We start from the raw sequence: 16,937 nt of genomic DNA on the forward strand, positions 1-16,937 counted from the left end.
TCAGCTCAGCACTGCTGCTTCTGAACTTGCCAAAATGTCACAGGGGAATAAAAACATTACGCTTTAATAGAAGAGATCTTTTTGAACTCAGGGCACAGGAAACAAAAGACAAACTTTCTTAGAGAATTCTGAACACACGGTGAGAAAATATCTTCACTGTTGGTATCTCTGGGAGAGAAGGCGGAGTAGCAGCTGTTGGGAAGAGGCAAAGATGTACAGAGTTGGGGGCAGAAAGACACGCCTGGTCAGTACCCTGAATAACTCCACAAAGGAAACATATTTAGGATTAACTTGCGCCCAAATTTTTCCACTTTTACCCTTTTCATTAGGAACACTGTGATACCTATTCTGTTAGCAGCAGTACACGCCATATGAAATCCACATGTCCTAAATCGGTTTTGCATTGGAGGTGTTCGCTCATCTGCTAAGCTCATAACAAATATACGACATTTTTCTTTTTTTCCCCCTCAAAAAATCCCATTTTACTTATGGATGTAGAGTACACAAGCACCCTGCTCTTTGTCAGGAGCAGGTCATGAGTCACTGAAGCCTGAAGGAAGCCGGACACCCAGTGATGTTAAGAACGCTCCCACATCATGAAATACGACAAGGGAAATCCGCTGTCTAATCCAACCACTAATTCTTGCTTCTCCTCACATAATGTTTTCCACCTGTACTGAACGATAATAAAAGCCAAAAAAACAGCAAGCGCAAAAAAAAAAACAAAAAAACCTTCAGTTACAAAAAGCTAAAAATATCACTGTCCTGGACAGCATGGAATGAAGCCCAGGATGACCTACACTTTTTACAGTCACACTGAGTGGACTGTACAATGTTTAGTTCAGGACTAAGTATGCCATCTCAATTGAAAGATGCCAAAGAAATCATGGGGCAAGCACTGCCATATGAAGGCAAGTTATTATTTTTTAATAATACCCATGCAGAGAATTTGAGTCATCTTAATGTGAAGGACCCTACACATCAAAGATCTCCTCCTGAAAGCCTGAAAAATGACACCATGTGGCTGTGGGGACACTCCAAGGGTACTGCAGGTAATTTATGCTGGCAGCCAGCCTAGGCCGCTCCTTTGTTTGCTCTTAGTGTGGATCTGACAAGGCCAACTGAGACTTTTGCTTCTCAGCTTTTCTGTGTATTTAGGTCTGATGCTCTAAACCAACCTTCTCAGGCACAACTCTTCCCTGCCATGGTTTGCATGCAAACTGCATCCACACATCCAGATTTAACTGTAATTTCCAAGATTCCATAAAATTCTGAACCTGCCTATCCCCAATCAGAAGTAAAACAGCAAGCATCTGCCAAGCACGACATGGGACACGTGCCTGATGACATGACTTCTCAGTCCTGAACATTTTTTCTAGACAGACACACAAAACGCTTCTGTTGTTGCATCTGTTGCTTTACAGACCAACAAACTTCTGACCTTGCCCGCCAAGGTCTGAGCTGACACATTTTGCACTATTTACTCAAAGTCAACCATGAGGGACAACCAAAGGTCAACCCTGACCGTGGGAGAGCTGCAAAACTTGCACCCTCTCCAGAGGAAACATGAATTTCCATCTGAAGTTCTCACTTCATGGCAGACAAACCCTAAGGCATGGCTTGAGCAAAAAAGTCTTCTCTAGAAGTGTTCTTTTTTTTAACCTAGGCAGTCTTGAATCAGTGGAGGAGAGCCCTACTGTACACCAGTGGCTGTCACCATTGCTCTCCTCACCCCAGAGCTCCTCAATTGTCCCCACGGAAGAAGTGACAGACAGCCCAGGTGAAGTCTGTCCAACATGGATTTGTCACAGCAAATGGGACAGGGATGTGGCAGCCAGGATGGGACGAGAAGCAGAGCTGCTCTTGAAGGCAGCTTCATGAAGGAGGAGCAAGGTGAGAAGCTGTGACAATCAGGGCTGCTCCAGACATGAGTCTGGAAACCAGAACCCGAGGAGCACCAGCCTTTGTTCAGCTATGACCTGACTGACCCACCATCCACTCTCATGCCTCTCTGGCCAAGGGCTGCTGAGATGCGGATGGAGTTTGTGGTTTGGCACCACCCCATTGCCTGGAAAGGCCTTTCTCCCCACACCATCTCCCCACAGAGCAAAACTCAGCCTATAAGAGCTCTAGAGCAAAGGAAGGTTAGCAAGCAGACCCTTGGCTTGGCACATTACTCTGTGATCCCCCTGAGCAGTGACATCAGTTGCTGTCCTCTCTCCAGATGCTGCTGTTCTGGTGGTCCCCTAAAAGCCTGTGAGGGCTGGGATGAGTCCTCTCAGCTGTGTGAAGCACTTCACCAAGAAAGAACTATATATCCAAATACTAATCTCCAAAGCAGAGGAGGTAAATGCTTGTCAAAAACACAAAGTTCCTAGCAAAGAAATTTTTAGTAAAAGTCTGTATGTAGTAAAAGAGAAATGGTTATAACCTCAAAAGCACAGGACAGAAATCAAATGCTTTCAACCAATGTGATTTTGCCCCACTTGAAAGAGTCAGAGCCAGAAATCCCCCACAGAGACCTCTACACATAGATAATTCAGCTGGTTACAATATTTAATAAATGCACCCCAACCTTGAGGGGAGAAGCCAGACCCTGTGCTAGGAGCCATTGGGATGGGGACAGAACATGGACTTACATGAGGGAGACGGTGAAGTGGAAGCGCTGCCGCAGCCCCTTGAAGGTGATGAAGGACTGTGGGGGGAAGCTCCTGGTGGTCATCTCACAGTAGGGCCGCTCATATTCTCCTGGTGGGCACTCGCACTTGAATCCCCCAATCAGCAGATTGACGCAGGTCCCTCCATTCTTACACACGCCTGGGGCACAGCGGCCGGAGCGGGCGTTCACCTCGCAGTACTCTCCTGGAAAAGCAGAAGGAGACATCAGGGAAGGCAACATGCCACCCAAGCTGCAGAAGGCACCAGGAAAACATGGGCTTCTGCGAAGGCTTCAGTACTTTTCAATCTCTGCACCCGATTCCATCAGCAAACAATGTACAAATCTGCAACTGCATGGGAGTAAGGATGCTGCATTGTCTTTCCATCTCTTAGGGTGGTTCAGAGTCTAATCCTACTTCAAATATTTGGCAATACTGGTCCCAGTTTTCAGATTCCTTAGTAGCTTTCACAACTGGTGATAAATATAAGGGTGACAGATAGATCTGTAAGGGGGGAGGTAGCATCACCATTTAAAATCTTGCATGCTCCCTGTCAACCAGAATATGTGTAATTTGCTCCAGCATTTCACTGTGGGTTGAAAATTGTGTCAACAGATAAGTGTTTGCACTTCAGCTCAAATGGAATTCGGCTTTGCAGCCCGTGTCAGCAGCAGGGCACAGCAGAGGCTGTGACAACACTTGCAAAGTATTTACAGAAAGAATGAGCAGGATGCTGGTGACATATGGATTGCTTCCATATTTCCAGTGCATCCTGCCTGTGACAATCATTTTCTGGACCTGTCAGAAATGAGTACAGTAACTCTACGTAAAAGTTAAGGATTGCACGTGCTTGCTCAAGCTTTTTTCCAACCAAATGCTTCATCTGTAATCTATTCCAGTCTATATGAAGATCTATTGAATGCAGGTACTGAAGAATCAGGTGTCTTGCTGATTCGACACCATAATCTTTCCTACATTTGCTGAAAATCTGAAAGGCGACCATAGTTTGAAAAAACAAGTTACAATTTGTGGTTCAAAACTCGCAGAGGGCACCTGCTTTAAGAAGCCTGCTGTGGCTGGGCAGTTGCTCAATTACTCATTGCACACAAAGCTGGCCCTCTATCTGAGTTAATTGGTTGACATTTATGTTTTGGCATGTGTTTTCCTAGAGTAACCCTGTGATGTTTTAATATGTGTTCAGATCCTGCCCATAAAGCTATCTGCAGAAATTGGAGATGGAGTACATGCTTGAATGGAGTACATGCTCAGTAAAACTGTCCGATAACAAAACACAGAGCTAAAAGACACAACAGCCAGCTGAAGGAACACGTTTCCATCAGTTCAATATTTGCATGATGACTTGCTACAAGATTACACAATTACAGTAATTCAGGCACAGCTAAAATCATGCAAACACATTCCTGGAGGAAAGTAAAAGCAGCAGGAACTGTGAGCAGTGACTCACAAAACAAAGGCAAATTCAAACGGAAAGCTGTGCCGCAGCAGCTGCTCCTCAGGCTCCCACACCAGCGCCAGCACGGAGCTGGGCAGGAGCTGCTCTGAGGGCACTGCCCCAAGCCAGCCCCACAGCTGCACCTCTGCTCTGTGCCACGCTGCGAGCTGCAGCACTCTGCACCTGGTTTGTATGTGGGATGCCCACCATTGCCGCGTTCTTCCTCACACTGCATCACCACGTGCTGTGATCACTCAGCAGAGGTAAATGTGTGCTGTCCAGGCAAGTTCAGCTCAGCACTGACCTCTCTTCCCCAGCACTGCTCCCGTAACAGCCACCAGATAGCTGCCTCCTCACAAGTGCACTGCTGGGCATCTCCTTGCAAACAGCATATGGGACTTCCCAGAGCGTGCACAAAGGGCACAACACAAGGCACAGGGGACCTGGACAAATATCGCTAGAACTGTAATGCTCACCACTAAATTAAAAAATACATCTTTCCCATCATCCCAGAGGGAGTGCAAGCCCAAACTTCTGAAGTAATAAACTTTATAGCCAAGGGTTCAACTTTAAGCTTGTGCTTAGAACTTTTCAGAATCATGACTGATGTTCTTGTACTCCCATTTTAACACTAAGATGAAAAGCTGTGAAAACCACTCGATAAATATCTCTGTTTCCATTTATTAACTGTGAGTATCAGGTTAGGCAAGATTATAAGAAGACACCTTCCTTAAAGCTTTAATGAGGAATTCAGGTAGATTTAAATGCTCTGTAATGTGCTTCTTCTGCAAGAAACTGTATATAACACCCAAGACAGAAATCCCTCACTGCAATGAATGTGCCAAAAAAAACACACACACATCACATGCGCTTTGCAGATGCTACAGAAACCACTTCTTGACAATCCAAGGCATAAACAGAACCCAACTCCCCTTGATCCAAGAATTGCAAAATATGTCGCATAACAAAATCCTCCAAAAACTGAAAAAACATGATCCCTATATAACAATCAAGCACAGATCTGTCCCTTTGAAAAAGGTAGTAGGATATTTTGTGAATTAACTCTCCAACTCAGAGAGGAATCTAATCTTCAAGGCTTTCTGAAAACAGAATGATATATTTGGCAAAAGCAAATAATGTGCAGACTTGAACACACAAGGAGGAAAAGACAAGACACAAGCAAAAACGAGATATTCATCTCGTTGTGGTGTGCTCTGGAAATGCCATGGCAATACAGAGCCATAAGACAAAGGTCTAAGTTGGAAGTTGCTGACGTCTCTGTATTAACTCTATGATGCAAGAAGAACTGATAGGCCACTTGTCTAGATACCTACTCGAGTAGGAAAACTGTTTAAGAGAAAAGAAAGCTTACACTACCGTTCTATTGAATCATGTTTACTATTACTTTTCATTATGATGCTTAAAGAAGCAGTTAAAAAAAAAAGAGCAGTTCAACTTTAAACATAATCCTTTGTCCTACATTCAGTCAACTTACTATCATTGATGACCCAATTACCCAATTCCAAATTATTCAGAATTCTCATTACTCTCTAATGTGAATGAGAACTGAATTTGAAGGATATTCTTCGATGGTGAATTTCCATTTTTTTTCTTCATATTTACTGAAATATACTAAAACAGCATTCCTGAAATCTCTACGATAACTCCAGGACATACATCACTACACTTCAGGCACAAGGGTCTACCAAGAAACTTGATCAATCCTTATTTACCAGTTTTCCAAAAACAAAACCAGTGCTCGCATTTATTTAGAAACACAACGTTTATGGCATCACTAAGCAGTCATCTGTGCAAGCTTTCGAAGCACTATGCTCAGGAGCACCCAATCTACCTGGAACCCAACGCCGTGCTGTGCAGCCCTTCAGCTTGTCCCTGCCTGGGGTGGCCACAGCTCCATCCTACAGAGCTGTGCTGTGAGAAGCTGAGGCCTAAAAAGCACTCAAAATCTGAAGTGAATGCTGTGTGAACTGATGAGCAGTGCAGTGGGAAAACATAGCATGGAAAGGACGGTGAGTGGCTGCCAGCAAGGGGATTTTGAGGTGTGGGTGCCAAGGCCCAGCCGAGACGGCCACCAAACACAGCCTGGGGATGGGCTGTAATACTGGAGGTGGCTCACGCTGCCACTCAGATGCTTTTTCTTCACATTATTTCTTCTGCTAACATAATTTCTCTTTTTTTTACGTTGCTGGATTTTAAAAACTACTTACACATCACAACTCAGTGAAACCCAAGTAGGAAATGTCAAGCTTAGCCCCCACAGCTGCTAAACCCCAAGCATGTGCTGTCAGATAACACGGGTTGTGTGTGCCTGCTATCTGCTGGGCAGCTTCTCGGGCTTTGAAAAACTGCCGGACCAAGCCAGAAAGAGGTTTACTGTTACAGGATAGCAGCTGATCTTATATTCTCCCCATTAATATTGATGACTATTAAAGCTACACATCCTGAAGCTTTTACATGGCCCTTTATGTAGTGTTTCCCAGCTATAAAGCCCTTGAGATCACAACGTGATAGCCGTGCTTTTGACACAGCTTCCTGTTCTAAGCCATACTGTCTTTCATATACTGCTTCACTTTCAGGATTCACTTTACAGAGATGTTAATCGTAACATTTCCCATATGAATGTTACGTAAGTGAGGACAGCACACTATTAGTCATAATGTAACAAGAATATGCAAGGAAAAGATTAGCTTAGTTATTCTATAACTTAAGTTTACTGCAATGTGTTGCTGCAATATTCCTGTTTAAGGACTAGTACTCAAAACTTGGTACAATTCCCTGATTGTCTGAACAGAAATATATTGTATCTATAGCAGACCTGCACTGTTGCTCTTGCTTTTTTTCCGCCAGTTTCCCTAGACACATTAATTTTTCACTCACTGTCTGCAATTGTTTGACTTGAATTGATTCTTCTCTCCTTTCCTCCCTTCTGCCATTTGCTCCAGATACATATTAATCTTCTTCTCTCCATGCTTCTACTTGCTTCACCAGAATGGAAAGCTGACTTAAGCAGCCAGTCTAAAATGACACACTTTAAAGTGGAAAGCAGAAACAAGAAACAGAGTAACTGAATATTTCAAGGAATCCCTGTTGACCCACTGCCCTAATAAAGAGCAAGCTACCATTAAAAAATTCTTGGTATTTTGCACATTATAGGAAAACCAATCCTCTTCTTAGTAAATAAAATGTTACTATCCCTAAACTACAATTAGCACTACAACAATCAATGCAATAAGTAATAAAAAGATTAAAAAAAAAATTTTTTTTTTAAAAAGGAAAAACAGTCCTCACAAATATCTATTTGAAATCTGGTTCTAAAATCCCCTTTGCAGTGGATGCACTGGGTGGTGGAGATGCAAGAGGATGGGAACTCCTGGAGGAGTGGCAGTGGAGTGGCAGAAGCCAGGTCCTTGGCTTCCCCTATCACCTGCTGAAAACATATGCAGCTTCCACCCCACAGTTCTTTTTTTGTCCTATTCCAATTTAAAGTCATGTTGCCCACACATGTAAGTAGTAGAACCTGCCTGGAAATCTTTACTAGGATGAGATAAATGGAGTGGGATTCAATGTCCCGCTCCCTCCTCCCCCCCACTTTGAGGACAGTTTCAACAATTTTTAGACTGAGTTTGAGTCACCATCATCCTCTTTTCCCAAACTCATAGTACGTTCCTCCTCCTTCCATGCACTGGTATTCATATAATCCTGCAGTACTGCAGTAGGCTGATCTGCAGGGCTAACATGGCAAAACCTCACTCACTTCTCTATTGTAGGGTTAGTGATCTTCTGATTAGGTCTCTCCTAATGGGGCTGACTGTAGGATGAATAGCACAGCAGGCACAAGGGAAGGGAAGGAGGCAGGAATATGCACCCAGGAATAACAATGAAGGAATGGTCTTAAAAAAGGTTTAACTGTTATGGAAATTCTGCTGAAAGTAAATTTATACAGCTCATGGATGGGTGCAGTGGCTTATGCTTGACTTAGGTGAACTGGATCAACACCTGCTGCAGATACCCACCTCCCTCCACCAACTGTGCAGGCACATACTACAGGAAAATCGATTCCTGGCATGCCTGGAATGTAGGCACAAGTCAGGTAATAAAAATAAATATGGGACCTTGTCCATGAAGGGCAATTAATGACTACAGTGACTCTCTGGTGATGAGTCAATTCCCAGAATCAAATGGGAGAAATCAGCCTTAACTGCCAATACAGCCCATTTACAAATGAAACATTACACAAACAAATAAACCTAGGAAAATACTCTGCTAGTTTGATGGCAGAAGTTAGAGAACAGTCACCCAAAGCAACTAAGCCATTCTGAATGAAGAAGGTGGATCAAACAGAAGTTAGAAGCCACCTGTGTGCTGGTGACCACAATTCACAAGGGATGACTACATTCATGCACCATTTTACATAAGAAGACATAGAAGTGCTATTTCAAGAGCAGGGGTAAATTTGGGCTCCCTTATAGATCAATTGCCAAAGTCCTGCTGCCACTTCAATGGCAGAAGCACTCATTAGATTTAATAATGACATTGACGTTCCTTGCTTCGGGAGATTCCTCCATGATAAAGCTGCTAATGTTCAAATTAGGAAACACACTTTGGTATTTTCTTTTCTGTATTAAATTGGCTTACAGTGTTGGGACTGACCTAGGAAAACTAAAATCAGCCCCAACCTTCTTACAGGGAGAAACAAGAGGTTAATGTCCAAGTTGGAGTCTCCCTCCTTGCTTTCTGCCCCCTGGGCTGTTTCTGCACTATAAAGGCAGATGCTGAGAAACAGGGCAAAGCAAATAAAATATGCATAAACCCACACAACCACACACGAAATATACACGTGTGTGCACCTATACACGCTGTTGAGGACCAAATCCCAGTAACAGCAATGGCATCTGTACTTAATTTACATAGGAAGTTGCTAACTGTTCCAGATGTAACAAGATGAATTTGCAAGCAAGTAAGCTGAATTTAAAGCACTGAACAAAATAACAACAGTAATCTCACAAACTGTGTATGTATGTATGTATATATATACATATATAGAGAGAGAGCTTGCCAGTAGCTCTCCAAGGTGACAGATAGAAAACAATCCTATAAAAATATACTCAAAATCACTGCCTTGGTTTAATTTCTCTTGTGGACATAAGCTCTAAAGCTCTGAGCGGGTGGGAAGGGACGGTGCAGGCCATCAGCACTCTCCCAGCTGCACATAAATGTTCTCCTTCACCATCACTCTGTTCCCCACAAGAACTCCCTATATATCAGATTTCCAAATATCATGGGACTGGGTTAAAGGTCATGAGATCTTTAATCATGAGATGTTCAAATCTACTGAACATAGGAGGCTTTCTGTTTTCTTTTATTTATCTCTGGAGCTATGGGAGGCATCTGCTGGCTCCATGGCATGTGAGAGCTCTTGGTGGTCAAATTCCAACTCGAAACACACAAGTGAAAGTAGCTGCTCCAAGGCTTCTCCCAGTTCTCACTCTCTTCCCAATGACTACTCATTCCATTCTTTCCTCTGGGGACCTCGAGGGCAGCATCTGTACCCCAGCTGTCTCATGGCCCCAAGAGCTCATAGGAGGAGGACCATGATGGAAAACTCCCCTTGCCAAATGGGTAAGAGGAAGGCCAGGACCCCATTCCACGTGCCAGTCATTCACTAAGTGGCACCAGGGCTAAACAAGCACTGTTGTTTAACAAAAGCAAAAGCAGGAGAAGCTCAGGACCCTGTATCTCTTGCTTTTTCAGGCCACACGCTGCTGACATAGTGCCCACCCCCTCTCAAATCCAAAACCAGGCACACTCTCCTATGCAAAGCACCAGCCTAAGCAAAGATGTGCCTCTTTTCATCCCCTGGTCACAAAACAATGCAAAACTGAAGCACCCTGCAGGGATGGATGCATGGATGGATGATTTGGGATTTGGTGTTTTTGTGGTTTTGCATTTAAATGAGAAGGAATAATTGGGGAAAAAAAAGAAACAATGATAAGGAGGATTAGTGATATTTGGGGCACATCTGTTGAAGAAATGAATTAGTCTGTATTTCAGAAATGATGAGTATGTTCTCAAGATGCTATGTGCTCAATCTGAATAGTCACTGGACCTTGCCCCCATCCATGCAACTTCCATCAGTGTTGACAGAAACAAAGTACAAGTCACAAATGAATCTTGGGATTTCACAGCTTATGGTCTAGTGTAAAAATTAAAAAAAGTGCCAAAAAAGTCCCTCTGGGTTGTTGTGCAGAGCCAGAGTGCTAATAGCAAACTAATGTTGACCCATCTTCAAATGAGGTCCCAGCAAGACTCACCAGGCTTGAACATGGGCCAGCTGGGTCCATGGTGTTCCACTTCTCCCTGCCACATGCTCCAGCAGCACCCTGACTTAATTCCACCCCAGGCTTCTGAGGAAAATCACTTTCCTGGATTGTTTTAGATGTGGTGGAAGAGAATGAGAAAAAAAAAAAACAAAACAAAACCACATGTTCCTTCAGCCTGACACAGCTACCTAAAATTTTTGCTCTGTGGGATTCTCATGGGTAATTTCTTCCTGGTTTACTCTCTGTGATTTCACAACTATCTCTAAGCTCTGTAGATAAACTGAACCATTTGTTTGAATGTACAGGACCCTCACGAGGTGTCACCTCCCCCTTCATTTGACCTGGAAGTTACAGATTTAGAAACTTCTTTAGTTTACATTTCTCACCTAGGACTGTAACTGTACACAACACAAAATAATGCAAGAGAAAAAGGAAACAGAAATTCTCATTTATTGTTGAGTTCTGCAGCAGGAACATACGTTATACAGTGCACCATAATGCAAATTGCACTGATTTGGGGTAAGATACAGCGATGAAGCACTGCCTTCCAAAGGCTTTATCTCTGGATATATTTAGTAGGGGAAAAATATTATTATAGATGTTAAAGATAAAATACAAATTAGATAACATCACTGTGTCTGCAATTTGCATCATGTCCCACCTGGGATAGATCTCTTGGAACAGACTTTCCTAAAAATCTCCCCTTCCTGCTGCTCTCTTTTAAGACCAATGAGAAACCTGGAGGTGTAAGAACACGACACACCTCTGCATCCTATAGGCAATTCATTTACAGAGCAATATTTCCCACTCCACATATTTTTTCAGATAAATCATCTTCCTCTGCCTTTACCATAAAACACACCTGATGTCACCTTTTCCACTCCCTGTGCCATGCAGTTTGTCTCCAGCTGAGGAAAGGCATGTGAAGAGCACTGAAGGCTGGAAGCAGCAGCTGTGGCCCGCAGGACATGCTCCCTTGGGGACAGGTTTTGCAGCCTGGTCCTTATTTGCATCCCTGTGCACCTGCAGGCACTTCAGCATGGGAACCAACTGCCATGGCTGGTTCTCACATCCTTCCATGGGCAGTCATCATAAGAAAGAAAAAGGTCACTTGTGACATCATCACGTCCCTGTTCATATGATAAAACAGACTGCTTCTGAATAGCTGCCACTTTCACTGGGCACTGAATGCCACCATCAGCACCACAAATCCTCCCAGATACCATTTCACAGGCCACCAGACTCCCATAGCGCTTAACAAAATATATTAAGCTGTTTACCTGACTGAGGAAAGAGAGCAAAGCCCGGTGGCTGTGCTGGGGTTGTCTGCAATAATGACTTTTATCAGAAGGAACTCAGAGTCAGAAAACCAGACATGCTTTCAGGCCCAGCCCAACTTCCTGTACACTTCCAGCTTGTTTTCCTTAAACTGCTTTCCATAAAGGAGGACACCAAAGGGTTGCAATTCCCAATGCCCAAACTGTAAGAAAGCAGCTCCACATACCTCCATTACATGATGACTGGTGCAAGTTCGTTTTCAACTCAGATTTTCACAGGAAAACATCACCTCAGTAATCTAATACTATGGTAAAAATGATGGCACTGGGGAAACAGGCATGTCTCAAACAAACTCATGGTCCTTAACATCCTAGGTGGTCACAGACACTTCGATGGAAAGAACTATAATGGCCAATTAGTGAGAATACTTGAGGAGGAACCATAAGATATTAATAAAGCAGCTGAAAAGCATGCTTAAAGTAAATCTATTATTGTAATTACATCTCAAGAGGGTAGCATTGCAGAGCTCTGTACTTTCAGTTTATATAAGAAATATTAGCTTAAAAGAAAGTTATACTAAGAAGCACAATACAACTGTCATTGCACTGCAGATCAGAGGTTTTCCTTCACAGAGCATATAAAATCAGCAAATGCAATCTGAAGCTCAACAAATTTCTCCTGCTATACATTGAAGGGAAATTTATGAGGAAAAAAAAAGAAGGTCCTTTATTGTCAAATTAAAAGGATCAGGGTTAGAAAGATACTCTCAAAAATATTTTCCGCATTGATCAGTAAAACTGAAATGAAAGCAGAAAGTGACTTGACCAGGGAAGTCAACTTATTCTTAATGAAAAAGACACCGCAGTGTCACATCTTGCATCAAAAATCTTGAAATCAGTTTAGTTTTAAATGTATAGACCAGAAACTTAAAATACTTTAGACAAGCTGATACTGCAGGCAGCCTGCTTCCACGGCTCATCATTAACTTCTCCTAAAGCAGCTAATTGGTTACCATTCAGCCTTTGTATAGAATAGTTTCATTCTGAAGTCATTTTCAATGATTACTGAGTCCTGTTAGTTAATATGCTTTACCGTGTCATTTAGATTGTGTTTAATTGTTAATAAATGACACTCATCTTCATAATAAAGATTTTTACAATAAGCACATCAGTGTGCTGACCTTTGAAGGCTAGTTGCCCTATCTACTAAAAATACATTTTAAAATATTATATTGCAAGTGCAGTACAGTACCTCTTGCATGTTCTAGAGAAACAGAATTTAGGAGACTGCCCAAAGGAAAGTTTCTTCATCTTGATTTTCAGAAGCAAACAGAAAATTGAGGCTAACGACTGCGGTGCGGCGGTGCGGGCAGGGCGCAGTGCGGGTGCCCCAGGAGCAGCGCTGCCATGCGGGCGGTGAACCGTGATGCTCCAAACAAAAGAGCTTTTGCACCGACAATGAAGTTGCGGTTCCCACAACGTCCCGCACAACTGCACGGCAGGGCTGTAATTATCTTGATGTTCGAGGCCAAGTGCCTTCAGTCTGGCGCTCAACTGTCGAAACCTTGGGTCATCATCGTAACACAAAGAACTGGCACACGAGAAGCTTCACTTCTTTCCTCCCTAGCAGGACATCACCCCGATGCGCCTGTCTCTGTGCCCAACAATCCTTCCTGCCGGCTCCACGCTCACCTTCCTGTTGTTTAGTGACTGATGAAAAGTGAAATGGCTAACTCTGCAACTACGAATGGTTTTCCCAATTCAATCTTGCTCTCTGTTGGCTTTCATTTCCCAGTTTTGTATTCCTAACCAGGAGAAAAGGAGGCTCATTACATCTTCCTTCGAAGTTAATTTTCTTTCATTTTGTTCTCTGTTTTGGAAGATCTAAAATATTTAATTCCCACCTTCCTGGAGTTCTGTTTTTAGCCTTCATCTCAGCTAGGAGAATGATGAGGGGGTTTCCAGGGCCACAAGGCATGCTGGAAAAAATGTTACCTTGTGATGAGTCTATCTTCCCCACGGATAACTCAAAAGTTTTTAGTTGCTGCTATTTGCTTCTTTTCCTCACTTCCATACTGCTTTTTCCTTATCTGATTTGTTTTCAGTGAGAATGAACCCATAAGGAAACTTATGGAAGGAACCATAAGGAAACTTATGTTGGTAATAAAACACTGGAAGGGCAGTCTATTTTGACATTCGGCAACTGTACATTCTGCTATACCAGGATGCATTTCTATGGTTTACACCCATTTTAAAACTTCATCCTAAAAATTATCACTAAAAGACTATGAGAAAAAATATATGTTAGACACAGTTCAACTATGATAGATTAGATTTTACACAGCACAACTTTAAACTGCATTCATGGAGAAGTTTGCAACAGTTTAATTCACTGCTATCTAAAGTAAGTTAATGAAACCTCACAAAATGTGCAAAATTTCTCTCAGATCCATGTTCTTCAGCACAACTGTTCACAATTATGGTGGTGTGTGGGAATTTAGCTTCGTCAGTAAGCAGAGGTTTTACAAATGCCTGTAAAATCACAATATTAAATAGCTCCACTTTGTGTAATTGCTTTCTACCTTCCACTTTTTTTAGTTATACCTATGAAGATAAGCAAACGCATTCTGGGAGAATTACAACGCCCATTTAGGTGTGGTAACAGAAATTCCATCAGTACAAAATCAGGAGTGCAAGTCAAATGCAAGTAAGAGCCTAAAAAGTGCTGAAAAATGATGGAGCAAGATCATTCAGAAAGAAATTTATTTAACCTAACTGTGCGTTAGGTTAAATAAAAGAGAGTTTTCATGTATGCTCGAAGAAAAAAATCCAAATTTATTCTGGTTCGTTATTAACTGGAAGGGCTACAAGTAACAGAAGTGCTGAATCCCCATCTCCCTTATATTAAGAAAATGAACTGATAAAGTCATATTCATGTGACACGTTCTTGCCAAGAGCAGGGAAAGAGGCTGGATGCCAGGGCCAAGTAGGCACCAATGCCAGGTCAGTAGCCTACCACACTCAGGGCACCATGAATGTGTGATCATGAAGCTATCTTTCCTCAGATTGTAATGAAACATACACCAGTGGCATTAATAAGCAGGTGCGAAAATGTCACGGTGCGCGCAGAATCATCCTCAAATAGGTTATTTCCTAAATTCTTCAGACACAGAATTTTAGCTATGTGACACTTGATATCGTCAATAATGGGAAAGGAAATGTAAAATCATGAGCAATAAACTCTGTAGGTAACTGGCAAGGGGAGCAGGTAAATGAAGAGAAGGCCAGCCAACTACCCAAGCGTCTCCAAAAAAAAGCAAAACAATGCAAGAGAAAACCGACAGGTTAAACTATAATAACTCAGCAGGGTCTTCTAGAACCCACCAGTTTGGAAGGACTAACCTTAGAACTACAGAGGACATGTATGGCCCAGGTAACTTCTGAAGGCAGGGCTGAATGGATCAGTGGGATGTGCTGCTTTCTTGCACCCACTATAAAAACACCTGCTAAGCCAGGAGCCTTATCAGAACATCATAAAAAAGAACAAACAATGCATCAAGTCCATAGCTAGGTTTCCAAATGACAGCAAAGGGCTTTGATCAAATGTAAGCATTTCCACAGGTGAGGAGGAGAAGCTGTGAGGCTCCAGAAGAGACCCCAGTAGGGCCAAATCCCTCCCATGCTGCCACTGGGACGTGGGCAAGGGAAGGTTATGCATGACCAGGGAACCTTGCAAGCCTCAAACAGTAGCTAGTTTAAACACATCAGGGTGAGGTGATAAAACTCTTTTCCAGGCTTCAGGAGAAGGCACAGCAGATTGATATTAAGGCTTCAGGCCATTTACACAGTTTGAGAACTCCCAACAAGTACACTGCAGTAATCCAATTAGAAAAGGCTTCTTGCATTCTAACAAGTGAGCACAGGTGGAAGATTAGTTGAGGGAAATATCTGCCAGAGAAAATCCACTGACAGAAGTGGGGACCTCTTCTAGGACTGAAGAAGCGAATCTGATAGAAGATCCAGACTTCCAGTGTTCATTTCCCATGACTCAGGAACATCAACACAGTAGACAGAAATGTGAAAAATTTTTGAAATTTCCGTTTTTGACTCAATTATATAAAATTTTTACTTTGCTCTGTTCTCACTATTTCAGCTATCAGTAGTTATGCATTACCTAGGCCACGGCTGAGCACCACTCAGATGCAGCCCAGCCATATGGCCCCATCCCTGCAAGCCCCAACAGCATGGCTGCAGAAACATGGAAGGACCCATTCTAACATGCAGGGACACAAAAGAATCTCTGAGTTAAACACAGTGGGTGACTGTGTGAGTGTGTGTCAGGGAAGAAATCTTTCACAGGAACCTCCTCCAGGATTCCAGCCATCAGCACCAGGAGCTGCCTATGCTGCTCTGGATTTTGCCACTGATCGTTTACATAACCTAGAAGATGCTGCACTTCCTTCCATCCCTTTGGTGAGGAGGGACAGTACCATTCTTTCTCAAAGGGGTGTCTTAGAGGCTTCCTCTGTCAGCAATAGATTTGCAGAGCCCATAGAAATCCATAGATGAGAAGAGTTTTGTACAGGTATGGCTTGTAATGAACTGAAGTCATAGTTTTTTTGACATGTATACCCAACAGTAAGAATTCTGCCTGCTGATACATCTTAATCTGAATATCCCAAACCAATACTCATTTTCAGGAAATCATGATGCAAAATGCACATCACACTGGAAAAAGATTAAGAGAAGTAACTCTCACAATAGACTGCTGTGTTCTTCAAATGCAGCATGCACTGTGTAATACCCAATGGAAGACTTATTGTCCATGGCTAATTGCAAAGAATAGGTTGTATAAGTTCCTCATACGTTTAGATATTAAGTCAGCTCATGAGACAACATCTGGGATTCACTGCTCTTCTGCATGGGCAAATGCAATGGTCGTATGGGGAAACTTCAAAGCACTGTAATAAGATTTATGAGATGCAATGTCTCAGAGTACACAGCTGAGTTGTAAGGATCGTAAGAAGAGGAAAAGACAGGCTTTTCCAGCTTTTGCACCAGTTCTGCTCTGAAAAAATGTTTGGAGGAGCTAAGCTCTGCTTCTGGAGTATCCCCTGCACCACTTCCAGGGTCCCTGTCAGATGGCTGAGCGCTGTGAGCTTGGAGTTTGAAAGGGACAAGGGAATAGGAGATGAGAGAAGCTGCTTCA

The 16,937-nt window shown here is 42.8% G+C and overlaps 1 protein-coding gene across 1 annotated transcript in view; it reads right to left on the minus strand.

Moving 5' to 3' along the window:
• The window catches only part of CELSR1 (cadherin EGF LAG seven-pass G-type receptor 1), a 198,954-nt gene that overhangs the window by 71,201 nt on the left and 110,816 nt on the right, over positions 1 to 16,937 (minus strand). Inside the window, exon 4 of the mRNA XM_042872737.1 lies at positions 2,640 to 2,862. Within this exon, the coding sequence (XP_042728671.1) occupies positions 2,640 to 2,862 (223 nt within the window). The remainder of the gene's footprint in view (positions 1 to 2,639; positions 2,863 to 16,937) is intronic.

This window comes from Lagopus leucura, unplaced genomic scaffold (genome assembly GCF_019238085.1).
Source record: "Lagopus leucura isolate 7727_CA_CO unplaced genomic scaffold, USGS_WTPT01 Super-Scaffold_100008, whole genome shotgun sequence".
NCBI lineage: Eukaryota > Metazoa > Chordata > Aves > Galliformes > Phasianidae > Lagopus > Lagopus leucura.